We start from the raw sequence: 24,761 nt of genomic DNA, 5'->3' as shown, positions 1-24,761 counted from the left end.
ATCTTCTTAAGCTCTCCTTAGTGATAACTGATAACCTTTACACTTCTAAAGCAATAAGACAACCTTGCGCAAGTGACTAATGATTAGAAATGTCGTTTATTAACTGAACAATTTCAAACAGACTTTTTCCCTTTAACGGAACGTAGTACGGGTAATTTTGATGGAGCAGTAGCTTTTTCCAAAGTCTTGGGCTTGGCTTTTTCAGATGTTTTAGCGGGTTGAGGAGAAGGCTTGGCTGACACTTTAGAATCCTTCTTCGAAGGTGTGTTATCAGCTTTAGCAGGAGTAGTTAATTTCGAACGTTTGCTTGGCGATTGCGATACCGCAACACTTGCTGCTGGATTGGTTTCAGTTACTGCTAAGCTTTTCCTTTTCCCTTTTGGCGATTCCTTAGTATTGCTTCCATTGTTCGCTTTGGGCGATGCTTTCTGGTCTAACTTGAGGACTTTTTCTGCTTCAGTCGGGGCGGCCGGTGAGGAATCTTTTGTAGGCTTCACCTCAACAGCATTATCTTTGTTCTTTTTCAGGAGAGCTTTACGTTGATTACGCGTTATTTTGGGCGATGTTTTTTCTGGTGTAGTTGGTTGAACGGCAACTGAGACGGCATCTGCTGTAACATTAGTCGGTTTCGTGGGTGTGGAATCTGTGGTTGGTTTCACTTTGACGTTGTCCTTCTTGAGCGCCTTTCCCACTTTCTTTGATGGTTTATTCTCAGTAGTAGTACTAGGCTGAATTGCAACCAGCTGAGGAACTTCATCGTCATTAGTGAGAGAAATGCTTTCATTCTGGAGCTCACCGACTTCTGGGTCGTAGATTTGAGGATGGTGGTCAATACCTAGTTCCTTAAGCCCACTGACAGCTCGGCTTATTTTAAATTGGATGCGGCTTCTGTGCTTCTTTTTGTTAACTTCAGTTACGGGCTTATCTTGTTTTGACAAAACACGATTCCTTCGCACAAGTGCTGGATAACATTCGGGAGTCATGAAGCGAATGGGAAACGTATTGGAATGAACCTTCTCTGGTGGAATATACTGGGCTGAATAGAAAAGTAGTAAATTTCGATTCTTGATTTTAAAAAATTGTCGATAATATTATAAAAAATCCTCGTACCTTTTACAAGCCTTTCAAACATGAGATAGTTGTTCATAGTTTCCGCAACAATTTTAGCAACATCATTGAAGGCAAATTCGATGAAAGCATATCCTTTGCTTTTCCCTGTCTGTGTATTTTAAATTTTAAATAAGTTAGCATAAATAATTTGTCATAATATGTAGGATTCTTACTTTGGAACTCCTTGAGACTTTAACTCGAGAAACTTCCCCAAACTGTGAAAAGAAACCTCTTAATTCTTCTTCATAAAAACCATGGGGAATATGACCAAGGTAGACAACTCCACGTTTCTTGGGGTTTTTCTTTGTAGTTTTGACTTTAACCTTTCCTTCTTTCTTAGAATCTTTCTTGGTCTTTTTCTATAATGAAAAATTCATGAAAACAAAATTTTGAGAGTTGCATCAACAAAAAAACAGAATGACAAAAGACAAACCTGGCGACTCATTATTCTTTTTTTAGCATCTTTCAACAAAGTCGCATCAGATTTGGTAGATTTTACAGCGGTTTTCTTGACAGCGTTTTTCTTGACAGCGGTCTTTTTAACATCGGTTTTCTTCTTCTTCTCCGATTTCTTGATTTCCTGGACAACGTCAGTCATTTTCAATCAAGATTATTTAATGTCAAAATTATCAGAAGCCACAAAATTATTGAACAACGCCACGTGCGATCAAACAAGTCTAAAGTATTGTCTGCTTTTCATTACTCCTTGCGAACCAAGCGATAGCTATCGGAAACACAAAACTTAAAATAAAATAAATCGTTGCTTCATTCTGCAACAACCGACAGAATTTAATTCACAATATTTATTATGCACATTTTATATATTTCTAATCTAGCAAACCAATCCAAACACAATTAATTTTCTTTCTTATTTTTTATAGTTCATTAATACATCACTAGATGACGAAGTCTTCGACTTATTACGCGACTCGATGGCTCATATTGAATTGAACGAAACATTAAAGCAAACAAATACGGTTAAATAAGTTTTCTAGTAGTGGGATAATTCTAAATAATTACTATTTCTGATTTGAAAAGTATATGTGATTGATAAGATAGCACGAACATTACCACAGACCTAATGGAATGATACTAAATTTTAATTTAACAACATTTCGCGCCAACTCTTGACGACGTGATGTCGGCTGCTCTTCTTCTTCTGAAGCGATCCAAGTGGTGAGGCAATTGATATTTTCTACGTCTCTCGTCGTTTGTTGCTATAAATTCGGTTATTCCTTTAAATCGTTCAAGAATCTAGAAAGAATTAAACGATAAAGTTACGGGTTTATAAATTTTGCGTTTACATTAAATTGAATAACAGATTATGGCAATGGCTTCACGAAGCATAGAGGAAACCCAGACATCCATACAAACAGAAACCACATCTGAAAAACAGGAGGTGAGCAACTAAGAGAAGATTTTGTATATTGTTTTTTTTTCTCCTGTTCTCCTGTATAACAACCTACTTTCAGTTCAAAATGCTTTCTTTTGTTCGAATGAAGTTATTTCAAAAGGCATTGATAAAAGATCCATCAAAAGTGCGTACTAGGTACAGTTCAACAGTCAGTGATGCATTGGCAGGTGTAAAAGTATTGGATCTTACTCGTGTTTTAGCTGGCCCTTACTGTACACAAATCCTTGGTGATTTGGGGGCTGATATTTTGAAGGTTGAACGATTGAAGGTGGGGGATGACACAAGAAGCTGGGGACCTCCATTTGTTGGAAACACAAGTTGTTATTTCATCAGCATTAATCGGAATAAGAAAAGTATTTGCATTGACTTGAAATCTGAAGAAGGAAAGAAAATCATTGAACAACTGGCAATGCAAAGTGATGTACTGGTTGAAAACTATTTACCAGGGAAAATGGAAGAATATGGCTTGGGATATGAAGATTTAAAGAAAATTAACCCACAACTTATTTACTGCTCAATCACTGGATATGGGAGCACTGGCCCTTATGCTTCTCGACCAGGTTACGACGTCATTGCATCTTCCATCGGCGGACTCATTCACATAACAGGGCCAGAAGATGGAGCTCCTTGTAAAACTGGGGTAGCTCTAACGGACTTGGCTACTGGTTTATACGCTCATGGAGCTATAATGGCAGCTTTGTTCCAACGACAGAAAACCAACACTGGCCAGCGAATAAGCGCAAATTTGCTCTCAACTCAAGTCGCTTGTTTGGTGAATCTTGGATCCAACTATCTAATGGCTGGACAAGAAGCTAAGCGTTGGGGCACAGCACATGAAAGCATTGTGCCTTACCAGGCATTTCCAACATCCGACGGCTACGTAACAGTTGGCGGAACTAACGATCGCCAATTTCGTGAACTTTGTTCGAGAATCTGCCGAAGCGATTTGTCTTCCGATCCAAAATACCTGACGAATGCATTGCGAGTCAAACATAGAAGTGAACTCGTTGACGAAATTGGTAAAACTCTGGCAACCAAAACGAACTCAGAGTGGATGGAACTCTTTCGTGGTGCGCATTTTTCGTATGGCCCCATTAACTCATTATCTGAGGTCTTTGCTGATCCTCAAGTGCAACATAACCGTATGGTACAGGAAATTGACCATCCTTCAGCCGGTACTCTTAAACTTGTCGGCCCACCAGTCGAGTTTAGCAATTCAGGCAACTATATTCGACTTCCTCCTCCAGAATTGGGCCAACACACTGAATCCGTGCTTCAGGATCGATTGGGTTATTCTTCAGTGCAGATACAGCAACTCAGAGAAAGTGGCATTATAAATTAGACTCACGAAATTATTATTTTAAATTGTGTAATAATTACATTTGAATCCGAATAAAAGCGAAAGATTATTAAGTTCATTTGGCTGTCCACTTTACCAAGTTATATTAGTTAAAGTCGACGAATTTTAATTTAGCTTAAACCTACGTTATCAAATTATTTTTTTTTTTTTGTTTTTCAGGAATCGACAGTGGTTCTAACTTTGAAGAAACCCCAGACGTCCAAGAAAGTGGGTTGGTCGCAGGACACGGTCGATAACGAACATCTAGGACGGAAGAAATCTAAATGTAAGGCAAGATCTTTGAATGGGAAAGTCGTAATTTTCTATTAATTGATTTTGAAAATGTGCTTTTAATTCGTTCATTTTCTACATAATTTATTTCTCCTTCTCAGGTTGTTGTGTGTACAAAAAGCCACACAAGTTTGGGGAGAGTTCTTCGGAGTCTGAAGAAGACGAGTGTGATCACTGCAGTGGCCATGTGGAGCACAAAAACTCCAAAGAAGCCACATAACCGCTTTTTTCACACTTCCGATCTCCCCTCATGATGCTCTTCAGTCTTCAACCTGTCTGCCTCTCGTCGACCATCTCGTTGTGCCGTACACCTCCTACATCAAGTATACATAAATGCAATTGATTGTGGAAAATGTATTCAATATCAGTTAATCGAAAATATTTTGAAGCTACATTTTCTACTTACAAGCGCACCAAATTTCTTTTTTCTCTCGTTTTGCTTAATTCTGTCCATAGTGTCATCTTAAATGTACAGTAAAAATGTAATTTTAAGACTCTCATTCCATCGGGTCGGTCCAAATCCTACAGACTGCTAAGTTCTGCTCTTTTTTTTTTTACATTTACTGAATAAACAAATGCCCTGTCATGAAGTACGGAACGGGAATTTGCCAATAATTTTTGTCTTGATTTTTGAATTTACATATTATTTTTATTGTCACTCAACCCAGCAGGATGCAATCATGGAAGGGCCCAGAGCTGCTGATCGGGGCGGTGGCTGTTCATAAACGAACGTACTGCGCGACTTTCTCAGTTGCGGTCAGTGATCACGGTGAAAGAGAAAAGGCGACCATGATGAGGTATATTTAGTTGATTTCACTCCATGGTTAGCCATTCGCCTTTTGTATCATGTGGATGAAGTCTGCTGTTTGTGGGTGTGAGAACCGGCAGAGTTTTTACGCCGAGAGAAAAAAAAAAAAAAACACTTCCTATGGTTCACCTCAAATAATGCGAAAATGCCCACGCTACTATGCCCATGCCATTGTTGTACTTAAAAAAAGGTAAGTATCTCGGTCCTCACCTCGCCCTCGATTCTGTAGTTTTTACCCATCAGGTCACCTTTATTTATGCAGCGGCATATAATAAGAGATCTACAACCTGAACTCAAGACATTTTCAAACCCTTAATGGTTGTTATGGGAAAACGTCACCTTAAAAAAAATAAAAAAGTGAGATGTTATATACAAGAAAGGCCTCTGAAATGCGTTTGGCATTAAAGCAGAATAAGAGCAGACTCATAAATTGACGGGAAACTGTTGTTTGAAAGTATCTTGCGACACTTGCTGTGTTTCAGACAATAACCAATCTTTAATGCCTTTACCAGTTCTAGGGGAATGTCGCAACCTCTCTAGCGGTATCTTCTATCCTGCTCATATTCATAATGCACTCGACGGGTGTCCTCGTTGGTATTCGTGACATCCGGTAATTACCGTTTTTTGATACCTGGCGATGAACAAATCCACACTTTTTTTTTAATTTTCAGTTTCCGGGACGCAATTTTTTGTTCGGTGACATTGATATCTTCCGCTGCTTCGTTAATGGCCAACTGACGGACGTAAGGACGTCGGAAGTCCGTCATTTGGTTGTGCGAGGACACAGCCCGTAGGCCTTTTTTTTTTGCATTACTAGACATATGAGAAATGAGAGATTAAAATCATTTAATATGGTTTATCAGAAAGCCGGCTTTACTGTTCGACCATCTGTTTATACCGTGCATGGTTGGGAATGTTTTATTCACATTTTGTGGTCAAGATAGTACGGAAACATTCTCAACTGTCAATGTGAGAAGGGCTTTAAATAATCAGTTACAACAGTCGTCGCTTGAAATACAGATGACTTGCCACATTCAGACAAAGCAGTTGCATCACACAGACTGCTAATTCTCGCACGAAAATATCTTGGATTCAGATCAGAAAGTTGGAAAATGCTACCTTTATGTAAAGCGAGATTTGTTTTTATGCTAGGTGTCTTTATCTCCACAAAGTCCACTTTGCATCTTATGTAATTAACATGTCAAAGCCGGATTTGATATTTGCTTTTTGAATTGTAGACTGTGCATCTATCAGTCTGAGCAAACAGCAGCAAAACCCTGGAGAGATATTCCTTAAGATAACAGATTATTGCTATCTCTTCAACACCCGTGTTTCGATATATGTTTCTGTATATAAGTAAAATTTTTAGAGACGATATCCTAAGTTCAGTTTGTATTTCTGCGTAGTTCGTCTTCATCGAAAAATGCGGGCAGTCTTCGTCCTTTGTCTATTGAGCTGCTCTGGCTATTTCAGCCAGGGAGAGTTTATTGAAGACACCATCACTTACGGCTCGTTCCCCCCTGGCTTCATATGGGCCGCTGCCACGGCGTCTTATCAAGTAGAGGGTGCTTGGAATGTCGATGGTAATTTTTTTCTTTTAAATTATTGCTCTGCTTTAGTGTTTTGTTTTGTTTTTTTGATGAATTCAATACTTTTATTTAGGTCGAACGCCCAGCATCTGGGATACTTTTGTTAGGACTCCTGGCACGATTGCTGATCAATCTACTGGAGACGATGCCTGTCTCAGCTACTATCTGTACGAGCAAGATGTTGCTTTGCTGAAATCTATGGGCGTACGATTATTACATTAATTTCCCTGAGCTCAATAGTCAATACTGGTATTTAACTAATTGTTTATACTCCAGGTGAGCCACTACCGATTCTCAATTTCCTGGTCCCGTGTCATCCCGGACGGAGTGGGTGCATCCAACCCTCTCGGCATTCAGTATTACAAGAACTTGATTGCTGCTCTTAAAGCTGCCGGAATTAAACCCATGGTAAACTTTTGTAAAATATCGCAAATCATAAAACTAAGCTATAACAGTAAATTTTCGTTGAAACTTACTTAAATAACAGGTGACGCTGTACCATTGGGATCTTCCACAAGTTCTAGAAGACCAAGGCGGTTGGCAGAATCCTGAAATCGCCACCTGGTTTGAAGCTTATGCCGATCTGTGCTTCGAACAATTTGGAGCAGATGTGAGTAAACTGTAAAAATATGGCCCCTCCGAAAACTAATAATTTTTCTTACTGGTTTCAGGTAGAATACTGGATCACGTAAGCTATTCATTTAATTACTAACTATTACAAATTATTAATTTTGTCATTATCTCGGAAGTTTCAATGAGCCATGGTGCCAGTCTTATCTAGGTAACTTTCCCTTCTTATAAACAGTTGTTGATTGTAATATTTTAAAAGTAACATTTATTTCATGATTAAATTTTCAGGGTATGGTTCTGGATCAAAAGCTCCGGGCATTAAACAATCGGGAACACAGGATTACATAGCCGCACACAACCAACTGCGCTCACACGCCAAAGCTTACCGGCTGTACGAGCTAAAGTACAAACAAACGCAAAAGGGTAATAAAGTAATGTTTATCGAAGCTCGCTGGGCAGAATGTTCATTTAAGCCGGAGAATCCTCCTCTTACTTACAGGAAAAGTGGGCATCACCTTGAATATTAGCTGGGCAGAACCTGAAGACAACAGTACATCGGCTGCGGCGGCAGCTGAACGTTCCTTGCAGTTTGCTGGTGGGTGGTACGCCAATCCCATCTGGGGCCCCAACGGAGACTACCCGCAAGTGATGGTTGATTTGGTAATGGTTTTGTTGTTCCCGTCTAAAAAAAAAAGATTTATTAAAGTGGTTTGAACTTCTATTGCAGATCGGTCGGAAAAGCACAGCAGCAGGCCTCCCGCAATCCCGTCTCCCCGTTTTCACGGAGGCTGAGAAAATTGAACTCAAAGGTTCTTCCGATTTCTTCGGCCTGAACTTTTATTCTTCCGAAATCGTCAGGGAAGAATTGTTCGATGATACGTTGGTCGACTATACCACCGACAAAGACGCCGTCGCATACCAAGACAAGGAGAACTGGTATGGGTAAGTCAATAACGCCTTGCATTATTTTTCTTCTTTTCTTCTTGACCATCTTGAGCCATGAAGGTGACGATCTCCAAGGTCCTCCTTGAATGGTTCGCCTCGTTACCTTGAGATTTTGAACGTTTTTTATGCATTCCCGATTATTTCCCGGACTGTCGTTCATAGACAGACCACAGTGAACCTCAAAGTTTTTGGGAATTCCAGTAGGATTCCTTTAGCATCACGATTCCTTTAGGAAATAATTTAAATATTTTGGTTAGATCACCTTCTCGTGGGTCACACTAAAACAAAACTAAATATCTGATCAAATCCGATCAAATCGCAGCCAAAGAAACACTTTAAAGAAAGTGACTCGACGAGTGTCAAAAAAGGGCATTCCGATGCAATACTTTTTTAAATCCAGTTTTCTGAACGACTCCAACTTCCGTCTGAATTTAAATGATTTAAGGAAAACCACGAAGCGAAATTCAAAAGGTTCAACAAGCTAGTTGTATCTTGTTTTTCTCAGAAGGAAAGGATTGATTAGTTGTTCTAGACCGGGAAGCCGCAAGAAGACGGCGGTACCTATTTGATTTGATTTTTTACTTTCTTTGTATACATCCATGGGCGTCTTCTTTAGTTTTCTCTTTTTCCACTAACACATTTGGTTGTGTTGAAGCGAAAGTGACTTTATCCATTGAACAGTGAATTGCATATTGAATGATTGAAAGACAGAAAGAGTATACATGTATGTGGAAACTTTCCCCCCAATTACGTCACGGCTGTTGGCACCGGCAGAGAGCCAAGAGCATCCCATGCCAACTTTTTCTTTCGAGACGGGAAAAAGAAACAGGATTTTCTAAAAATAAAAATTTTTGCAAGGAAATGGTCTTGACAAGTTTGGACGTTTGTTTAACAGAACGGCATCGACTTGGCTTCGTATCACTCCGTGGGGTATCCGTCGCATGTTGAACTGGATTAAGGAGCGCTACAACAACCCTGATGTCATCATCACGGAGAACGGAATGAGTGACCGCAGTGGATTTTTGGATGACTCCATGAGAATTTATTTCTAGTAATTTAAAAATCGGTCACTGACCACTTTTCTTCTTATTTTTTTTTTCTTGGTTCATAACACAAATATTTGCTTGTTTATCGTGCAGCAAGTATTACATCAACAACGTTCTTCAAGGTACACGCGCAGCATTCCAAACGTGGAGTTTCACGAATCCTTCTAACTCGTTTGTTTTGTAAACATTTTATAGCCGTTCAGGATGGGGTTAACGTCATCGGCTACACAGCCTGGAGTTTGATGGACAACTTTGAGTGGGAGCGCGGCTACCTGTAATCTAGATTTTGATTATTGCGCATATTTCGGCCTACTTAAACATTTTCCGTTTCTTGCTTTCTTTACGTTGTCTGTCGTCGTTAAAATAGGGAGCGTTTTGGAATGCATTACGTAAACTTTACGGATCCCGCCAGGCCTCGCATTCCGAAAGCCTCGGCCAACTACTACGCCCGGCTCATCCAGAAGAACGGATTCGGCCCAGAAGAAATTTGCGATTCGGCCAACGTTTACTGATTTCGAAAAAAGAACAACTTTCTGCGTTATTTCATGTGTAACAGATTTACTTTTACCAAACATGTAGAAATGACACAGGCACTATAAACGCAAAAGGAAATGTCAGATTGCTTCTTATCAAGTCCTTGAAATCGCACAGGAAGACGCCCGTCCGTCCGTCCGTTTGGTATAAAAACCCACCAGGCGTAAGTTAACTTGGCAAGTCGACTCGCCGAGTCATTCGTGAATGCGCAAAGGAAGAGCGAGTTGAGGAGGACAGGTGGCCTCATATGTAAGAACCCGCTGTGGGCTCTGCTGAAAAGCCAGGGCTTTGTCGTGCATGCTGGGCTTGGCGTGTCTAGTCACGCATACTAGGCAAGCATACAAACACACACACACACACACAGAGTCAGCACTCGTAACACAGTTCCCAATGGCTATCGAGCTATAGACCCGTGCTCAGAGGGAAAGGTGGTAGCTGCTGCAACAACTTTCGCTTAGCCTCGCCATCAAAGGCGTCAGTCTCTCGCTTGCTACGGCCCAGTCGAGTTGTGTTCGCTGTGGCTCTCCGCCAGTTTATTTTGTATTCACCTCCTTATATTGTATTCTCGCCTTGAATTTTTTTTTCTTTTTCTCACTAAAGTTTGGATTTACAGAGTGAAAGAAAGTTGGAAAATGCCAAGATTGATCATTTCGGTTTGACTCATTCTTGAGCAGAATTTTTTGCAAGTGTTATCAATTGACATCAGCAGTTGTTGTGTAATCTTTTGTGTCGAGTTCGAGACTCGTCCCCCCCCCCCACCTGCTGGATTACTTGAAGCGAAAGTGGAGTCGATCGTTGTGATCTGCATCAACACGGATCAGACGGCGTCATGACACATTACACAAACCGCCAACGGCTAGTGCTGTTGCTTACCTTGGGATGGATTGCAACGATTCCAGTGATAGGTAAAACCATGCCCTTTTTTCTTTCTTCTTATTCTCTTTTACCCTTTTCGTATGTACATGGCGGGCCTCGCCCATTATAGTATACCTGAATGAAAAAGGTAAATAGGTAAAAGGTACGATTTCTCACAAAATCAACCTTTTTTACCACCAATCGATTTTGTTTTTCTAAATCCCGTATTTTGTACATAGTATTTCAAAACAAGTTTCGTTTCTACTTCTATAAGAAGACGCTGTCAGATGATGACATTTGCATAGGGCAACAAATGGATTTTTTTTTTGTGTGTGTTGCGTTGCACGACCGTTTGAATTGAAATTACGACGCAATCGAAACTGTTATCGGACATAGAATTGGGAAGTAATTGGAACGCCCCTTGAAAGTTCATTCAATGCCCTCGTCTTTTAGGTTGTTTTGTAATTTTATGCAGATGTCATCGAGGAACCTTTAACGTGTTTTGCCAATTAGGACGATTACTACCAGAGCTAGTCAGAAGTACCGGCGAACAAAATTCGTGATCTTTAACTTGACCGGTTTTCTGGTCTTTCAACAAAATAATCCCGGAGCCGGTAAAAAAAACTTGGGCTTCTAAATGGTTCTAGACAGGTGGGCAAGGGGGACGCTCCGGCATTTTAAATGGGGTCACGTGTTTAGAGTACCGTGATGAAACTAACGATTTCGTATTTTATAAAGGGACAAGGGAGGGAGGGAGGAAAAAGAAAAAAGATGGAAGCACAAAATCTCGGATGAGTTGAAGATGAAGCGGCAGGCCAAGAGGGAAATAGAAGAAGAAATTGTTCTTCCTTCTGGGCCCATCAATCGCCCGTTGGCTGAGTCACGCTACACATGTGTTAACCGGAATGAGAAATCTCTAGCGGCTACCCTTAAAGCCGGTTGAATAATCTATCCGCTGGAATGAGAAGGAAGAAGACAAGGAAGAAGAAATAGGAAAGACTATCAGAAAATACCCACGGGGAGAGAGGGGACGATGTAGGTCATTAGGGCGGCATTTTCAAATACTACAACACTGGGTAACGTCCTGCCGCAGGTGAAAGGAAACCCAACAGCTTTGGTCACCATACACTAGTCAACAGCGACCGCCATTTGCAAGCCAAAGAAAAATAAAAATAAAAATAATAACACCACAAAATCTTATTATTTTTCTTTTCAATTCTATTCCTGTCATGCTTCGATTTCTATAGCCCTTATATTGTGGGTCTCCTTTTCTGAACGCCTTTACGGATCCGTGATTGTGGCCTCCAAAAATTCCACCGGTCGCCGGTTTACCGTGTATTTGCAGTAAGGCTTTGATAATATTTACTTTGGCTGAAGAAAGAGTGACAGATAAAGAAATAGGGTTGCACTAAAGTGTCCATTCAGCGGATTCAACGGTGCGTGTCTGAACGAGAGCACTCGTCCTCGAATAACGAGCTATTCCTTTATTTCTTTGACTCTCGCACTCTTCTTTTGTAACCCTCTGCTGTGGGTTTGCGCTAGGGGTTTTTAATCACCGCAACCGCTTGAAGAATTCAAGTCCCCAAATGGACAAATCACATCCACACCCACCTGTTGCTAGTCGAACGAAATAAGAGTCTACAAGGCATCCTTGATTAAAACGACGATAATAAATTCGAATTAAGAATTCGTGAACGGGAAATGGTCACCTTCCGACTGAAAACGTACTGCGCCTGTGGGAACTCAAAGAAAAACCTTGGAAACCCCCCAAAAAACATGTCCATGATTGCTCCGTTTCCCAACGACTGTCCCACCAAAAATGTGTTCCAAAACCTCCTTTTTCCCTAGTCGATTATAACCAATTTGATATCAGAATCGCCGTTGGAGAAGAATAATAATCGCAAACAAACAACCTCCACCACCAGCTCATTTTGAGGAAAACCTAAATAAATAGTGCACTTATTAGCGCACTTCCCGGAATATTATTATTTCTCGTCGTTTCTTCGGGGGGGTTTATTCCCTAGTCGTGCCAGATGCGATAACATTAAGGTACATACTGTGTGTCCTCGCCTTTTTTCTTCAAGGACAGACGGTGCTGATGGCGTCATCAGTGCGCTGCTGGTCTGGTGATTGACGACTCACGTCCGACAGCTGGATACCAGGCATGCGAAAGAAACAAACAAACACAAAATTTTTTTCAGGCTCAACACTTTCGAATCGGCAAAATAAAAGAACAACAAGGAAAAAATATCAGCGAAGAATTAGAAAGGTCTGTCGGGGTTAATCGACCGGCAAAATCGACACGCAAAGCTCTCGCAGTCGAGAGAGAGAGAGAGATCACGGTTGTTTTATCGTATAGACGCAAGAGTGTCATTGTATGCATATAATACCGACGTCTCCGATCACGATTGTTTCCCGACGCTGCCGTCTTTTTAACTATCCACAAAAGGAAGAATTATATATTTTTTCAACTCGTTTTTCTCATACTCAGGTGCCGTGCCCTTTTCCCACTTTTGTTGAAGCTTCACACGGCGAAAATATTATTATTATTTTATTTTTTTCTACGAAATTAACCAAAAGAGCAAAGAACCGTAAAGAAAATCGAAATAACGACGGAAAACGGGTGGAGCTGTTTGAATGTTTTGTCTATTTTTATCGCGCGGCCTCTCATCAAAATCCTCTCGTTTCCGCCATTTGTTCCATGGCCTTCAGATTTTCGTTGAAACTCTCGCGCGTTGTTTCTCGTTTTGTGATTGAATTTCTGGGACAGGTAGAGACCGTGATAAAGAAACTTGACAAACTGAAAAAAAGAAAAAGCACAGAAGAAATATCAAATAAGTCGGTCGATGTGCGCTGCAGAGCTTTCGTCTTTGTGTGGCGTGCGCACAATAATCTTCACTCTTTTAACCGTGTAGTCGTCTGCGTGCGTTATTTATTTGACCATTGTGCTGGGCGAACTCACGCTGTCTATCAAATTCCCGAAACCGGTACATCCATCTTGATGAATCTTACCTAACCTGTCTGTCATTTCTGTTCCTCCGCTTTTTGATTGCTGCAACCGCTGGTGTTCATATCGTTCCAGACGTCGTGGTCAACTGCCGAAAAATAATGACGACCAATTTTGTCTTTCATTGGAAAGTCTCGATTATCGAGAAGAGAAAATCACCGTGTGTCAATTTTTCAACTCTTTGCGCTGCTGCAAGTGGAGATGGAAAAGAAGTCAAGAGAATCCCTGAGTTATTATAATGTACCGTTGTAAATTTTTCATGGCGCAACGTCATAACAATGTGACGAGTACAAGACCCCGAGTGCTGACTGCTACCTGTGCGATTGCAGAGGTGCCGATGCTGCCCGTTGCGTCGGCTGTACTATATTCCTCGACAGCCGACTGGCCTAGTTTTATCCTTGACTCATTCAGCGTTTTCATCACCCGTAATGACTGGCACACATTTTTTCTTTTTTTTTCTTTTTATAATAATATTTTTATTCGTGCAACGGCATCGACTAAAATCGGCCATTGCCTCGTCTCAGCGTTTCGGACGCCCAGCGGTGTCTTGTTCGTACGTTGAAATTTCTCACGGAACGAAAACAAGGGAAATGTTTTTTTTTCTTTCACCACCCACATTTATTGCATTTTGTACGCAATGACACCTTTATTCCCATTATTAAATTAATTTTGATCCCATTGTGAAAGAACAAACAAAACAAATGATTGTGAATGACTACCGTGTTGTAGTCCGGCAATTTCCATTTTTTTTTTAAATTGACCGCGTTTGTTTTTATTGGAATCACGCACGATCAGGTGGCCTGCAGTGCGGTCCACCACCGGCACCGCTCAATGCCAAGATGGTGTTAGGAGGATCGGACCAGATCAGCGACGACCCAAATCAACTGCACGGCGCAGCGGCCTCCGTCACCTACGTCTGTGATCCAGGATTCGAATTGATCGGGTAAATAATTCATGACATCTCTTTCGTGAATGACCGTGATGACTTTGTATGACTCACCTTCTGTTTGTATGTCTTTTTTTTTCGATCTCAATTCCTTGGTGGCCTCGGCTCTTATCTCCTCGTCCATCGTTAAAATTAAAACGCTAATATTATGCCAACTAACGATCGAAATCGGGGGAAAAAGAAAATAGACAATTGGACCGAACGTGGCTGGCATGTCGGAATCTAACTCTCACGCGACAGATTGCTCCCTTTGTTGAATTGGATTATCGATTGTGTAACGGAAGAGAAAGGTTCCATATAGTTTATTGTGATCCCTACCCCGCGTCCATGCTATTTGCCTTGGCTTTTCTAGAAAACGCGAGTTGAGGCCCTTATCATACTGCGTATGTCGTCTCGTGCTCACATATGGAACAGTTGATGCATATGCAAATCTCGTCACATGTCAAAAACGCAAAGGCCGGGAAAGCATATCGAGATGCAATGGCCGATGGAGTCGACGCACTAACCGGCGACAAAAGAAATGCGGGTCGGCAACGATTGGGTTCCATTTTCTCTAAAATTCTTAGATTTGCCTGTTGTTTATCCTTTCTTCTGCGCACTGGTCCGTCGGTTGCCTGAACCCATGGAAGACTGATCGACCGCGTGAAGTGAAAAGCCGTCATTAAAAAGCACCTCAATCGCGTCAAGTGATTCTCCAAATAAAAGATAATGACGAGCAAATCGTAGATGAGAGAAAGGCTACTACTACTATTACCCTGAGCGAAAGAAGAAACGACTGAGAAAAAAGAAGAGGAAAAAGAAAACAATCAACCTCATCACGACAATAACCCCAAAGTTGTTCGCTATAGACAAACGAGCGAAATAGCTGCTAGACGGTGTGAAAGCTTTCAGATTTTTCCTTAAGAGTTTTTTTTTTTTCTCTTTTCCTTTGGCGTGTATGATTTCGGTTAGCAACGGAACTTTTTATTTTTCGTTGGTTCGTTCGTTCTTTTTTCGGCGTGATCACTTTTACTTTTTCTGGCCGGGCGGAGACGAGAGAACGATCTCCAGCTCCATGATCTCATTGCCAACGAAGGGTGTACCTAGTGGGGGAGGTGGTTCTCTTTTTCTTTCTTTTGGCGTTCATTCGTTCGTTCAGCTTCTAAACGCGCCGTGAAAAAGGAAAGTGGGACTGGTGGGTATGTAAGTTCTCCAACCTCTCTCTTTCTTTCTTTTTCCTTTTTTTTATTTTCATCCTTCCTCCCTTCGTCTTTTCATTCGTCCCGACCGAACGTTCACTAGAAAAAAGAAGGGCCAAGAGGAGGTCAACCCGCGTCTATAATATTCACAGCAGTTGTTGTTTTTTTCTTTCTTTCTTTTTTCGTTACTGCCTTGTCCCTTTTTATACATCTCCCTTTCGCTTGCATTTCCTTTCGTTTTTTCTTCTCTCCACATGTTGTTGCGTGCGTGCATTTACCAGTTGTTTTCCATATTCTCGTTCAACAGCCGAATTTAGGCACATGCGGTGAAAGGTTTTTTTCCCTCTTTCTTTCCCGAAAGAAGTCTTTCTCTTTTTTTTACGTACTCAATGTTGTCATTCGATCTCTGCGTCGGTTGAATTTCCCCTTTTTTTCGTTATATTGTGTTATATATATCTACGTGATCTATTGTTGGATTTTACAGCTTGTTTCACATGTCTTTTTTTGTTTGTTTTGTTTTTATCTTCCGGTCAGGAACCCGACCATCAGCTGCGGCAGTGACGGCCGGTGGCAAGGAGACATGCCCATCTGCGGTAAGAAAGTCGACACCTTTTTCTTTTTCCTTCTTATTATTTCCGCGACAGATTCTCCGCAGTTTGGATTTCGTATATGTCCTTTTTGTGCTGATGCCAACGCCTTGGACGTTTTTAGATCCGATTTCAGGGCCGATTGAATAAGGTCGAATGGCGGATCCACATTGGATGGAATAACTAGTTTTTCCATGGAAATGTTTTGAATAATAACACGGAAAAACAAAAAAAAAAAAACGAACGGAGAACGATTCTGTTATTGGGCCAAGAAAACGCGCTGATTTCGTCATCGGGGCTAGTCTGGCGAAGGAGGGGGGAATTACAAATTGTAATTTTAAATTAGTACTAAAAGCCAAGGATAAAGACAGAGAGAAAGAGGAGGATAGAACTGCCAAAAGTCGTGACGAAACTTAGAGTCTCTAATTTTTTTCCCCTTTAGACCCCCGTGACCATAAAAGGTGCACCGTTGCATTATTGTCAAATGTGATGGAACCCTTCACAAACAACCCAAAAAAAATAAAAATCAACGACAGCGGGAAGAACGAAAAAAAAAATTCATAATGATAATAACGAGTAGCGTTCACCACGCCCCCGACCCTGCGTGACTCAGCCACCTCTAACAACCGCAGCATTTTGTAGACGGGCGAATTATTTAAATGTACCCGTTTCACTTTCTTTCTTTGGCTACCGAGCCAACTGACATTAGCGAACCCAAATAAAGAGCCAAAGTTGGCATGAAAATCAGAACCAAATGAGAAGAGAGAGAGAGAGAGAGATGGCAACAAGTCGAGCGAGTTTCCATTTCTTTGGAGGAATGAGAGTCACGGATGAGATTGTCATCACCGCGGATCAAGGACGGGCCACACTTGTTCGTTACAGTTGGCCCCTTTTTTGGGGCGGGTTTTTCGTTTGTTCGTTCGTTCGTTTTTTAGTTTTTTGCGCAACGGGGTTATTGTAATGAAGAAATGAACGAAGCTCCCTCCCGGTCAGGTAAAGAAGAAAAAAATTCGGCGTGGGTTTCTGTTTACGGGAAATTTTGGATTTCGTGACGTCCGTGAGTTTACGGCTATCGCCGCCGTCTCAGTCCAAATGAGCGAGACATTGTTTTTGAAACTAAGCCACTTATTAGTAGTATATACGTAAGGGAAAGAGAGTATCACTTATTGTGGAAGGAAATTTCTTTCTTATCTCATTTTCACGTTCGGCGAGGGGCTATATACAACAGTTTCACGCTGGGAAACGTGTGTCGTACACCTTCTGTTCTTTTCTCTCCTAGCTGTTTTTTTCCCTCCCACTCTTCTCTCGTCTATGCCGCTTTTTCTTTCACGCCCGAAAGCCGTGAAAGTTTCTTCGTCCTCCCCCTCAGAATTTTGTGACTGGAAAACAAGACATACCGTGGTATCGCGTGGGCTCTTTTTTAGATTCTTTACCTTTCTTTTGTTCGGAATTTGTCGTATTTCTTTCTTCTTTTTTTTCGTCTGCCGTGTACACACGAACTTAATGGCCAGAGAAAAAATAGAAAGGAGAGGGTGAAGTTTTTGTGCACAGTTTTATGAAGACAACAAAACAAAAAATCGAATAGAAACCCCTCGGCCTCAGGTTCTCTTTTTGTTACTCCGCTAAATCAACTGTATTTAGCGAAAAGAATGTCCCACAGACTTGGTTCAACCAGCTGACCAGGATCACAGCAGATCGTTAGCGTGTTTCAGCGAACAAGAGAAAATTGGTGGATTCAATGAAAAATAGAAATAAAGTGGAGGGGAAGTTTGCTATTATCGCAGTGCATTGTATTTCCTGGACTTGCAGGTTTTTTTTTTTGTTGGTCCTATTGTTTTGATACATGCGGTAAACTCATTTTAATTATACGCAACTTCACCACTTTGCCTCAATTCCTCTTCCGGGAGAAATTGCGTGTGAAGACTCGTTTCGAAGAAAGGAAGCGCGGCAGATGTTCTTGTGGCTATTGATTGATATCAGACCTACATCTAAAGAAATCTGGAATGAAAATAGGTATATACTTTCCCGTAAATATTGCAAGCTTTAGTGGTCCTTCCAGCTCATCGGTTGCGCAATGGGAGATTGAAAAAGAAAAAAGAGAAAACCAAACGGGAAAAAATGTTAAGCCGGATTTGTTGTGTGTATACAATTATTTCACGTGTATCTTTTTTTTTTATGACAGCGACAAATGTGGCTTTGCGTAAGTCGGCCAACCAGTCCAGTACGGCGAGAGGTGGATCGGCCCTAAATGCCATAGACGGAGATCGCAGCACGTTCCACGATGTTGGCGGAACGGGCGGCCGTTGTGCGGAGACGGCCAAAGAAGCCAGCCCGTGGTGGATGGGCGACTTGATGAGACCTACGGCCGTCAACGCCGTTCGTGTCACCACCCGAACTTGTTGCGGTACGTAAATTCCGAGAAAGAATGTTGGAAATTAATCTTTCGCTTTATGTTGACGAATTTAATTTTTCTCGAAAATAGATTATAAACTACATGACCTGGAGATTAGAGTAGGAAACAATACCAACGCCCAACGCAACCCGCTTTGTGCCTGGTTCCCCGGCTCAGTTGGTACGTCTCTCTTCAAACCCGTTAATCATGATTGCTATTAACTGTTTAGCTTTTCTCTTTTCTCGGTTGTTCTCTAACGATACCATTCTTTTCAATTCGCCATGGACAGGTGACGCCGAGACCAAACTCTTCCAGTGCGCCAAAGTCCTAATCGGTCAATTCGTTTTCGTGCAAATGGTCGGTGTCGAGAGCAGTCTGTCATTGTGCGAAGTGGAAGTTTTCTCCGCTGGAGCAGGTAACCTATAGGCTTCTATAATACGCCGTAAATCAATGGGAATGAAAGGGTTTAGAAGTAGTTGTTGTTGTTGTTGTTCTCGACCGCGGGACTTTTTTTGTCCGATTTTTATTTATGCATCTCGGCCAGTTGGTGTTTGTACAAACTCAATTGTTTCAAACACGAGCCTTACGAATTGGTGCCATTGACCACATAATTTATGGCGGACTTCTGAAAAATTTTTTTCATGGAAACTTGTGATTACAATTCCCGTTCACCTCAATCTGATTCGATTTCCCGCCTTCTTCTCCTCCACCAATTCCATCGTTTGAGCCCACTGGCGCTGAGTAACTCGTGCGGACCCTATATTCTACATTGATAATGACTACCAATTCGATGACTATCATTTTCTTCCATTTGCACATTCCATTCTAATGAGCCTTTTCTGTGCATCTTATCAAGATATCCCGCGGGAGAGTTGCACCGACTCGGCCGCGCTCGACAAAGTGGTCGCCTTCAATCGCACTTGCTACGACCTGCAGCTGAACGAGGGCAACACATTTGCCAAAGCCAGAGACACTTGCATCAAGCAGCGCGGCGACTTGTGGAACAACGTTGCCAGGAGCACATTGGAGCTCATCACCCGTGAACTGGAGCGCAAGAAACACGCCATGAAGGTGAAACATTTTTTTCCGTTGACTTGTTGTATAGGGCGTTCCTCAACTGTTGACCGCAGAACAGCCAATGGACTGGCAACAGTAGCACATGTGCGGCCGTTTCACCTTATTTTTTTCCTCCTTTGTTGATTTTGTTCAACGTTTCTTTTTAATATATAGTACCACAAAAACTTTCAACACTAAGTCGAATCGGTATTATAGAGAAAGTAAGCGGTTAATCTACATTGAAATCCCTCTTGGCGAATGCGGCCGGTCTACAATTTACCAAAGATAGCACTGCATACAAATTTATTCACATTTTGATGAATAGGGTGTCTCGGATGAGCTCGTAATTAAACGATGAAATTCCCGCAAGGCAGATTACAAGTTATACGTATAATCATGAATTAACGGACCCGAATTGTTTATTTGATTCAGTCTACAATGGTCTGGGTGGGTGCGCAAAAAGAGGCTTCCTTCACATCACGCACTTGGAGGTGGGTGACGGGCAATGTGGTCGAACGGCCACCATGGGGCCGCGAGCAACCCAACAACTACAATGGCGAGCAGAATTGCGTCGTCCTTGACGGCGGTCGTGACTGGTTGTGGAACGACGTCGGCTGCAATTTAGATCAAATCCATTGGATTTGTAAATTTCGTAAGTGACAGGCGATTGCCAATAAATGCAGGTCAATTTCTATCATTTCAATTTGAATATTTATGAAACAGCGCCGCTCACTTGCGGTCATCCCGATCGACGAGTCAACAGCACCGTCGTCGGCAAAAGTTTCTCGATGGGGGCCACGGTGGAATATCGTTGCCCCACCGGCAGCGTGACTTTAGGCGCAACAACCCGATCGTGTCAAACTAATGGCCTATGGAGCGACGACTCGCCCACTTGCAAACGTAAGGCGTTATTATTATTATTATTATTAACTTTCTTGGCGAATAGAACCAAGTCTCATAATCATCCACTTTCTTGACAGACGTCGATTGCGGTCCATTGAAAGGCATCAAAGACGGAGAATTGGTCATTGTCGACGGCCGGACCACTTTCGGTGCTAGCGTGAAATACACGTGCGCCGAAAATTACACGCTTGTCGGAGCGAGCAAACGCAGCTGCGCCACACAAGGCAACTGGGAACCTGAAGAGCCCAAATGTCTTTGTACGTTTTTTTTTACTTTGATCGTTTTATTATTATTGATAATAATTGTCACATTGTTTGATTTAGACGGACGGTGTCCGGAGTTGCCTCCATTTGAGCGCGGCTCAATTACCGTGGCGGGTCTCAACGCCAACGATACGGCCACTTATTCCTGCGATTTAGGTCATAAACTGGTCGGCACCAAAGTTCTCACCTGTCGGCTGGGCGGCATTTGGTCGGCCTCTCCTCCAGTTTGCCAATTTGTCGACTGCGGACCGGCACCGGAACCCGCTCACGGCTCAGTTTGGCTTGTCAACGGCACCACCACTTTTTCAAGTCAGGCCACCTATACTTGCGGATCCGACTATCGCCTGCAAGGACGGACCACTCGCCTCTGTCAAGAGGATGGCAACTGGTCGTCCACTTTGCCTACATGCAAACGTAAGATTAGATCTTGGCTTTTCCGATTGGCTTACTGGTTTGACATTTGAATTTTTTTCCTTTTTCCAAACCAGTTATCGAATGTGAGGAGCCTGACATTCCAGCTGGCAGCTACGTCACAGGCACGGATTTCACCATTCACAGAGAAATTCGATACTATTGCGAAAAGGGTCACGTGATGAGTGGCGATTCCAGGAGAAAGTGCCTTCGCTCGGGGACTTGGTCCGATTCAGCACCGACGTGCACTTGTAAGTCATTTTTGTTGTTGTTGTACCTTGCGTAATTGTGTATCTATGACTGAAGGCATCATTTTTTGTCTAATGGGGACACAGATGTGGATTGTGGAGCATTGACCGAAATCGCCAACGGGCAAATCGCCTACACCAACGGCACGACTCATCTCGGAAGCGAAGTGTTTTATAATTGCGTTCAAAACTATCGATTGGAAGGATCTTCGCCGTCACGAACCTGCATGGAGGACGGTAAATGGTCAGGCGTAGCGCCTCAGTGTCGTGAAATTCGTTGCCCGATGCCAGAGCGGCCCGACGGCGTTGTGCTTAGCATTTCCAGCTCGGATCGCTTGCGCGCCGTCACCTTGTTGCGCAACACTGATCGCGGTGAAGCCTCTTCCAGCAGCACTTTCCGCATCGGATCGAATGTCATCTACAAGTGCGAACGAGGGTTCCGGCTCGACGGCCGCAATTCCCGCGTTTGTGACGAATCTGGCCAATGGACCGGAGAAGTTGCCGTCTGCACATGTAAGAAGACAATTGGACATTTTATGCTGCGCTTATCTAGGTCGATTTCTAATCCTTTTCCTTTTGATTGGTAGATGTCGATTGCGGATCACCTGAAGAAACTGCCCACGGAACCGTTAGCCTTCCTGGCAATACGACTTACTTGTCTTCTTACGCTCAGTACGTTTGCGAAGTTAATTACAAGCTGGAAGGGTTCGAACGACGAATGTGTCTAGAAAACGGATCGTGGAGTGGATCTCCGCCAAACTGCAAAGGTATTTTCTTGCCTCGGCAATTTAGTTGTTTTCGTAGAATTTCAACTTTATTTTGTCATTGTGTAGAAATTACGTGTGCTGCTCCAGCGGCGGCTGATGACTCTGGCGTCTTGGTCACCGTCACATCATCGACCGTGGGTAGCCAGGCAGTTTATAGTTGCCAAGAAGGCCGACGACTTGTTGGCTCGTTGACTCGCAAATGTCTTGTCTCCGGTCTGTGGGAAGGCAGTCAACCAGACTGTGAATGTAGGACTTTGAAATATTGGCAATTTTTTTTTGGCTTCGTTGTCTAACATGTGTCTAATTGAATTGAATTTCAGGGGTGGACTGCAACCAGCCAGAAGAAGTTGAAAACGGCCGTGTATTCTTGGTTAATGGCAGCACCATTTTCGGTAGCGTGGCAGAGTATCATTGTCTGCCCACTTTTCAACGATCTGGACATTTCAGCCGGAAGTGTGGCGCTGATGGCCGGTGGGCTGGTCTCATCCCATTGTGCATCGGTAAAATTTAAACAGACTGTAACGATAGAATTTTAAAATGTATAACTAATAATTTTTGCAGAAGAAGGCAAACCAATCCCTCCTTTGCATGACAACGGTTTGGACAGTTTGTCAGCCGGAAGACAATCCAGCGGATCCGGAGTCTGGATTGGTGTCGGAGCTGGAATCGTTTTGGTTCTCTTTGTCGTTATTGCTCTCTTCTATTGCAAAATGTAAATTGAATGTCATTTTTATGGTTAGACTATTTTCCAGTTTGAAATTAATTTTCCTTTCTTTGAACAGGAAACGGGGTTCATGGATTTGGGCCGCGCCCAACGGCAAACAAAACGACTCGTCCGGAAGTAACAAGAAACCCCAGACGATAACGATGGTCCCACCTAACATCCCGTTGCCACCAACTCCGCAAACACAATTCACCAACCCCGTAGGCCATCAGCCAACTTATTCACATCACCAACAGATGCACACGCTTCCCGTCAGCCTGAACGGAAACAGCATCTACTCGAGCACTAACGACATATATGAGCAATTGCCCGGTGAAAACCATCACATGTACGATCTAACCTACGAGGACACGGCTAGTACCAGGAAGAATCGAGCCATACAGCCTATTCCAGTTTCCAATGGATCGCCGCCACCTTCACCTCTGCCGGGAGTCACGGTCAACGGCGTTACCGTAAACGGTTTCGTCATGGCTTAAACATTTGGTTTGCGAATTAGAAAACTTCTAGAGAAAGAGTCCCATCGATGGATTTCGATGGCTTGTACTTTTTTTTTGTACATGTACATTCGAGATGTTATAACCATTATTATTCTCTTATTCGAACCAATCGATATCTGCCGGAGCAGAGCTGTGATTGCACTATCAAAGGCATCGTTCCTTCAGTCTTTATTTGAAACACATAACTTGTACCAGCTCGTGGTCGAGTCCTTTTGAGCCTTAAAAAAAAATCCTGGGATAAATGAAGGTTTATGATGTGAATAATTAATCCCTCTCCCCAGTTTGTGGGGTCAAGTGATTAACTGCTATTTTGACATTTTATTGTCTTCATATAAATACTTTGCTTGTTGGTTTCTGCACCTGGCTAAAAACAGCCCGGAAAACAGCAGTTAACTTGTGTTGTAAATAAGAAACGACATTGATCTGTACGGCATGCGTTGAAATAATTAAATGTACAATTGATATCAGATTGAATGATGCATTTCGACATTGGAATCCCTTGAGATGAGAAGATACATATTTACCGATAGGGACTCGCTGAGTCGCTGTCCTCTTATATAGTGATTGGAACTAGGTAGAACAACTAGGGTGATTGATTGTACCTAGGAAGAATTTCAGAAGAGAAGATGGAAATGAATGGCAACGTCGTATCCGCATAAACTCAGTTTTAGATTAATGTTTTCTTTGTTAGATGGCTCTCATGGTGTTTTTTTAGTTTGATGCTTGTTTGACGTTTGTTTTCGTCAGTGCGATCCTTGATGGACGATTACAAAGTGATAGAGGTGACTGCCTATTCAAGATTAGTAGATTACAATCAATTTATCCCACAGTTCTCACTCGACTCGACAGTGTTTTGCAGAGACGTAGATACCCATCAAATGTTATCTAGAGTCCTAAGTGGTTTGTGTCTCATGATGTGGCCAATGATGACAATGAGTCAATGTGGCTATGAAAAATTTCATATCATCTAGGCCATGGGTAATCTTCAGGTTTATTGACGGCGCGGAAGTGTCGATTGCCCACTTTTTGGGTAGGCTCGACTACGACGACGGTTCCGGACTCGTTTAAACTCTCTCAGCCAGTAAGTCATCAATTGATTTGAAATAGCTGCCCTCTACTGCATTAGAATGGATAATCAAGGTTTGCAGTATTTCTCAGAGTTCATTCAAGCTAAAGTAGGGTAGATATTCTGTTATACTTATCACCACACTTAACACTATCGTCAGTCCTAACAAGAAATGTGAAGTATTAATGATTAGTGAACGAAGCGTCGTCTTCTGC

The 24,761-nt window shown here is 42.3% G+C and overlaps 5 protein-coding genes across 6 annotated transcripts; 4 read left to right on the top strand and 1 right to left on the bottom strand.

The window, feature by feature from the left end:
* Positions 1-77: 77 nt before the first annotated feature.
* Positions 78-1,868, bottom strand: LOC124192710 (MKI67 FHA domain-interacting nucleolar phosphoprotein-like). The gene is made up of 4 exons (XM_046586165.1): positions 1,544-1,868; positions 1,284-1,469; positions 1,111-1,219; positions 78-1,036 (listed from the first exon to the last, which is right to left on the bottom strand). Exons 1-4 carry the CDS (start codon positions 1,706-1,708, stop codon positions 114-116), a joined length of 1,383 nt encoding a protein of 460 aa, XP_046442121.1. The 5' UTR covers positions 1,709-1,868; the 3' UTR covers positions 78-113.
* Positions 1,869-2,194: 326 nt separating this feature from the next.
* On the top strand, positions 2,195-4,769 carry LOC124192715 (E3 ubiquitin-protein ligase PPP1R11-like). 2 transcript variants are annotated; one of them, XM_046586172.1, is made up of 4 exons: positions 2,195-2,286; positions 2,432-2,509; positions 4,044-4,149; positions 4,256-4,769. In XM_046586172.1, the coding sequence occupies exons 2-4, from the start codon at positions 2,435-2,437 to the stop codon at positions 4,372-4,374; spliced, it is 300 nt and encodes a 99-aa protein (XP_046442128.1). In that variant the 5' UTR covers positions 2,195-2,286; positions 2,432-2,434; the 3' UTR covers positions 4,375-4,769. The 2 variants fall into 2 exon arrangements, with proteins under 2 accessions (XP_046442128.1, XP_046442127.1); XM_046586171.1 differs by lacking the exon at positions 2,195-2,286 and adding an exon at positions 2,305-2,338.
* Positions 2,589-4,084, top strand: LOC124192711 (succinate--hydroxymethylglutarate CoA-transferase-like). The gene has a single exon (XM_046586166.1). The coding sequence runs from the start codon at positions 2,589-2,591 to the stop codon at positions 3,864-3,866; it is 1,278 nt and encodes a 425-aa protein (XP_046442122.1). The 3' UTR covers positions 3,867-4,084.
* Positions 4,770-6,335: 1,566 nt separating the features above from the next.
* On the top strand, positions 6,336-9,729 carry LOC124192709 (lactase-phlorizin hydrolase-like). Its single transcript, XM_046586164.1, has 13 exons — positions 6,336-6,545; positions 6,625-6,755; positions 6,828-6,959; positions 7,039-7,161; positions 7,223-7,239; positions 7,301-7,332; positions 7,410-7,544; positions 7,621-7,781; positions 7,849-8,063; positions 8,962-9,117; positions 9,206-9,234; positions 9,308-9,386; positions 9,480-9,729. The coding sequence occupies exons 1-13, from the start codon at positions 6,386-6,388 to the stop codon at positions 9,622-9,624; spliced, it is 1,515 nt and encodes a 504-aa protein (XP_046442120.1). The 5' UTR covers positions 6,336-6,385; the 3' UTR covers positions 9,625-9,729.
* A 97-nt stretch (positions 9,730-9,826) lies between these two features.
* On the top strand, positions 9,827-23,954 carry LOC124192707 (CUB and sushi domain-containing protein 1-like). Its single transcript, XM_046586163.1, has 18 exons — positions 9,827-10,551; positions 14,304-14,451; positions 16,167-16,225; positions 18,402-18,623; positions 18,702-18,791; positions 18,901-19,026; positions 19,468-19,682; positions 20,100-20,319; positions 20,391-20,567; positions 20,648-20,827; positions 20,894-21,247; positions 21,322-21,495; positions 21,580-22,005; positions 22,080-22,259; positions 22,326-22,505; positions 22,580-22,759; positions 22,821-22,971; positions 23,042-23,954. The coding sequence occupies exons 1-18, from the start codon at positions 10,476-10,478 to the stop codon at positions 23,457-23,459; spliced, it is 3,576 nt and encodes a 1,191-aa protein (XP_046442119.1). The 5' UTR covers positions 9,827-10,475; the 3' UTR covers positions 23,460-23,954.
* The last annotated feature ends 807 nt before the right edge of the window (positions 23,955-24,761 follow it).

The sequence above is a fragment of the Daphnia pulex genome, chromosome 4, assembly GCF_021134715.1.
Source record: "Daphnia pulex isolate KAP4 chromosome 4, ASM2113471v1".
NCBI classification, from domain to species: Eukaryota; Metazoa; Arthropoda; class Branchiopoda; order Diplostraca; family Daphniidae; genus Daphnia; species Daphnia pulex.
Note: the sequence above shows the minus strand (reverse complement) of the source record. Positions and strands in the feature narration are given on the sequence as shown.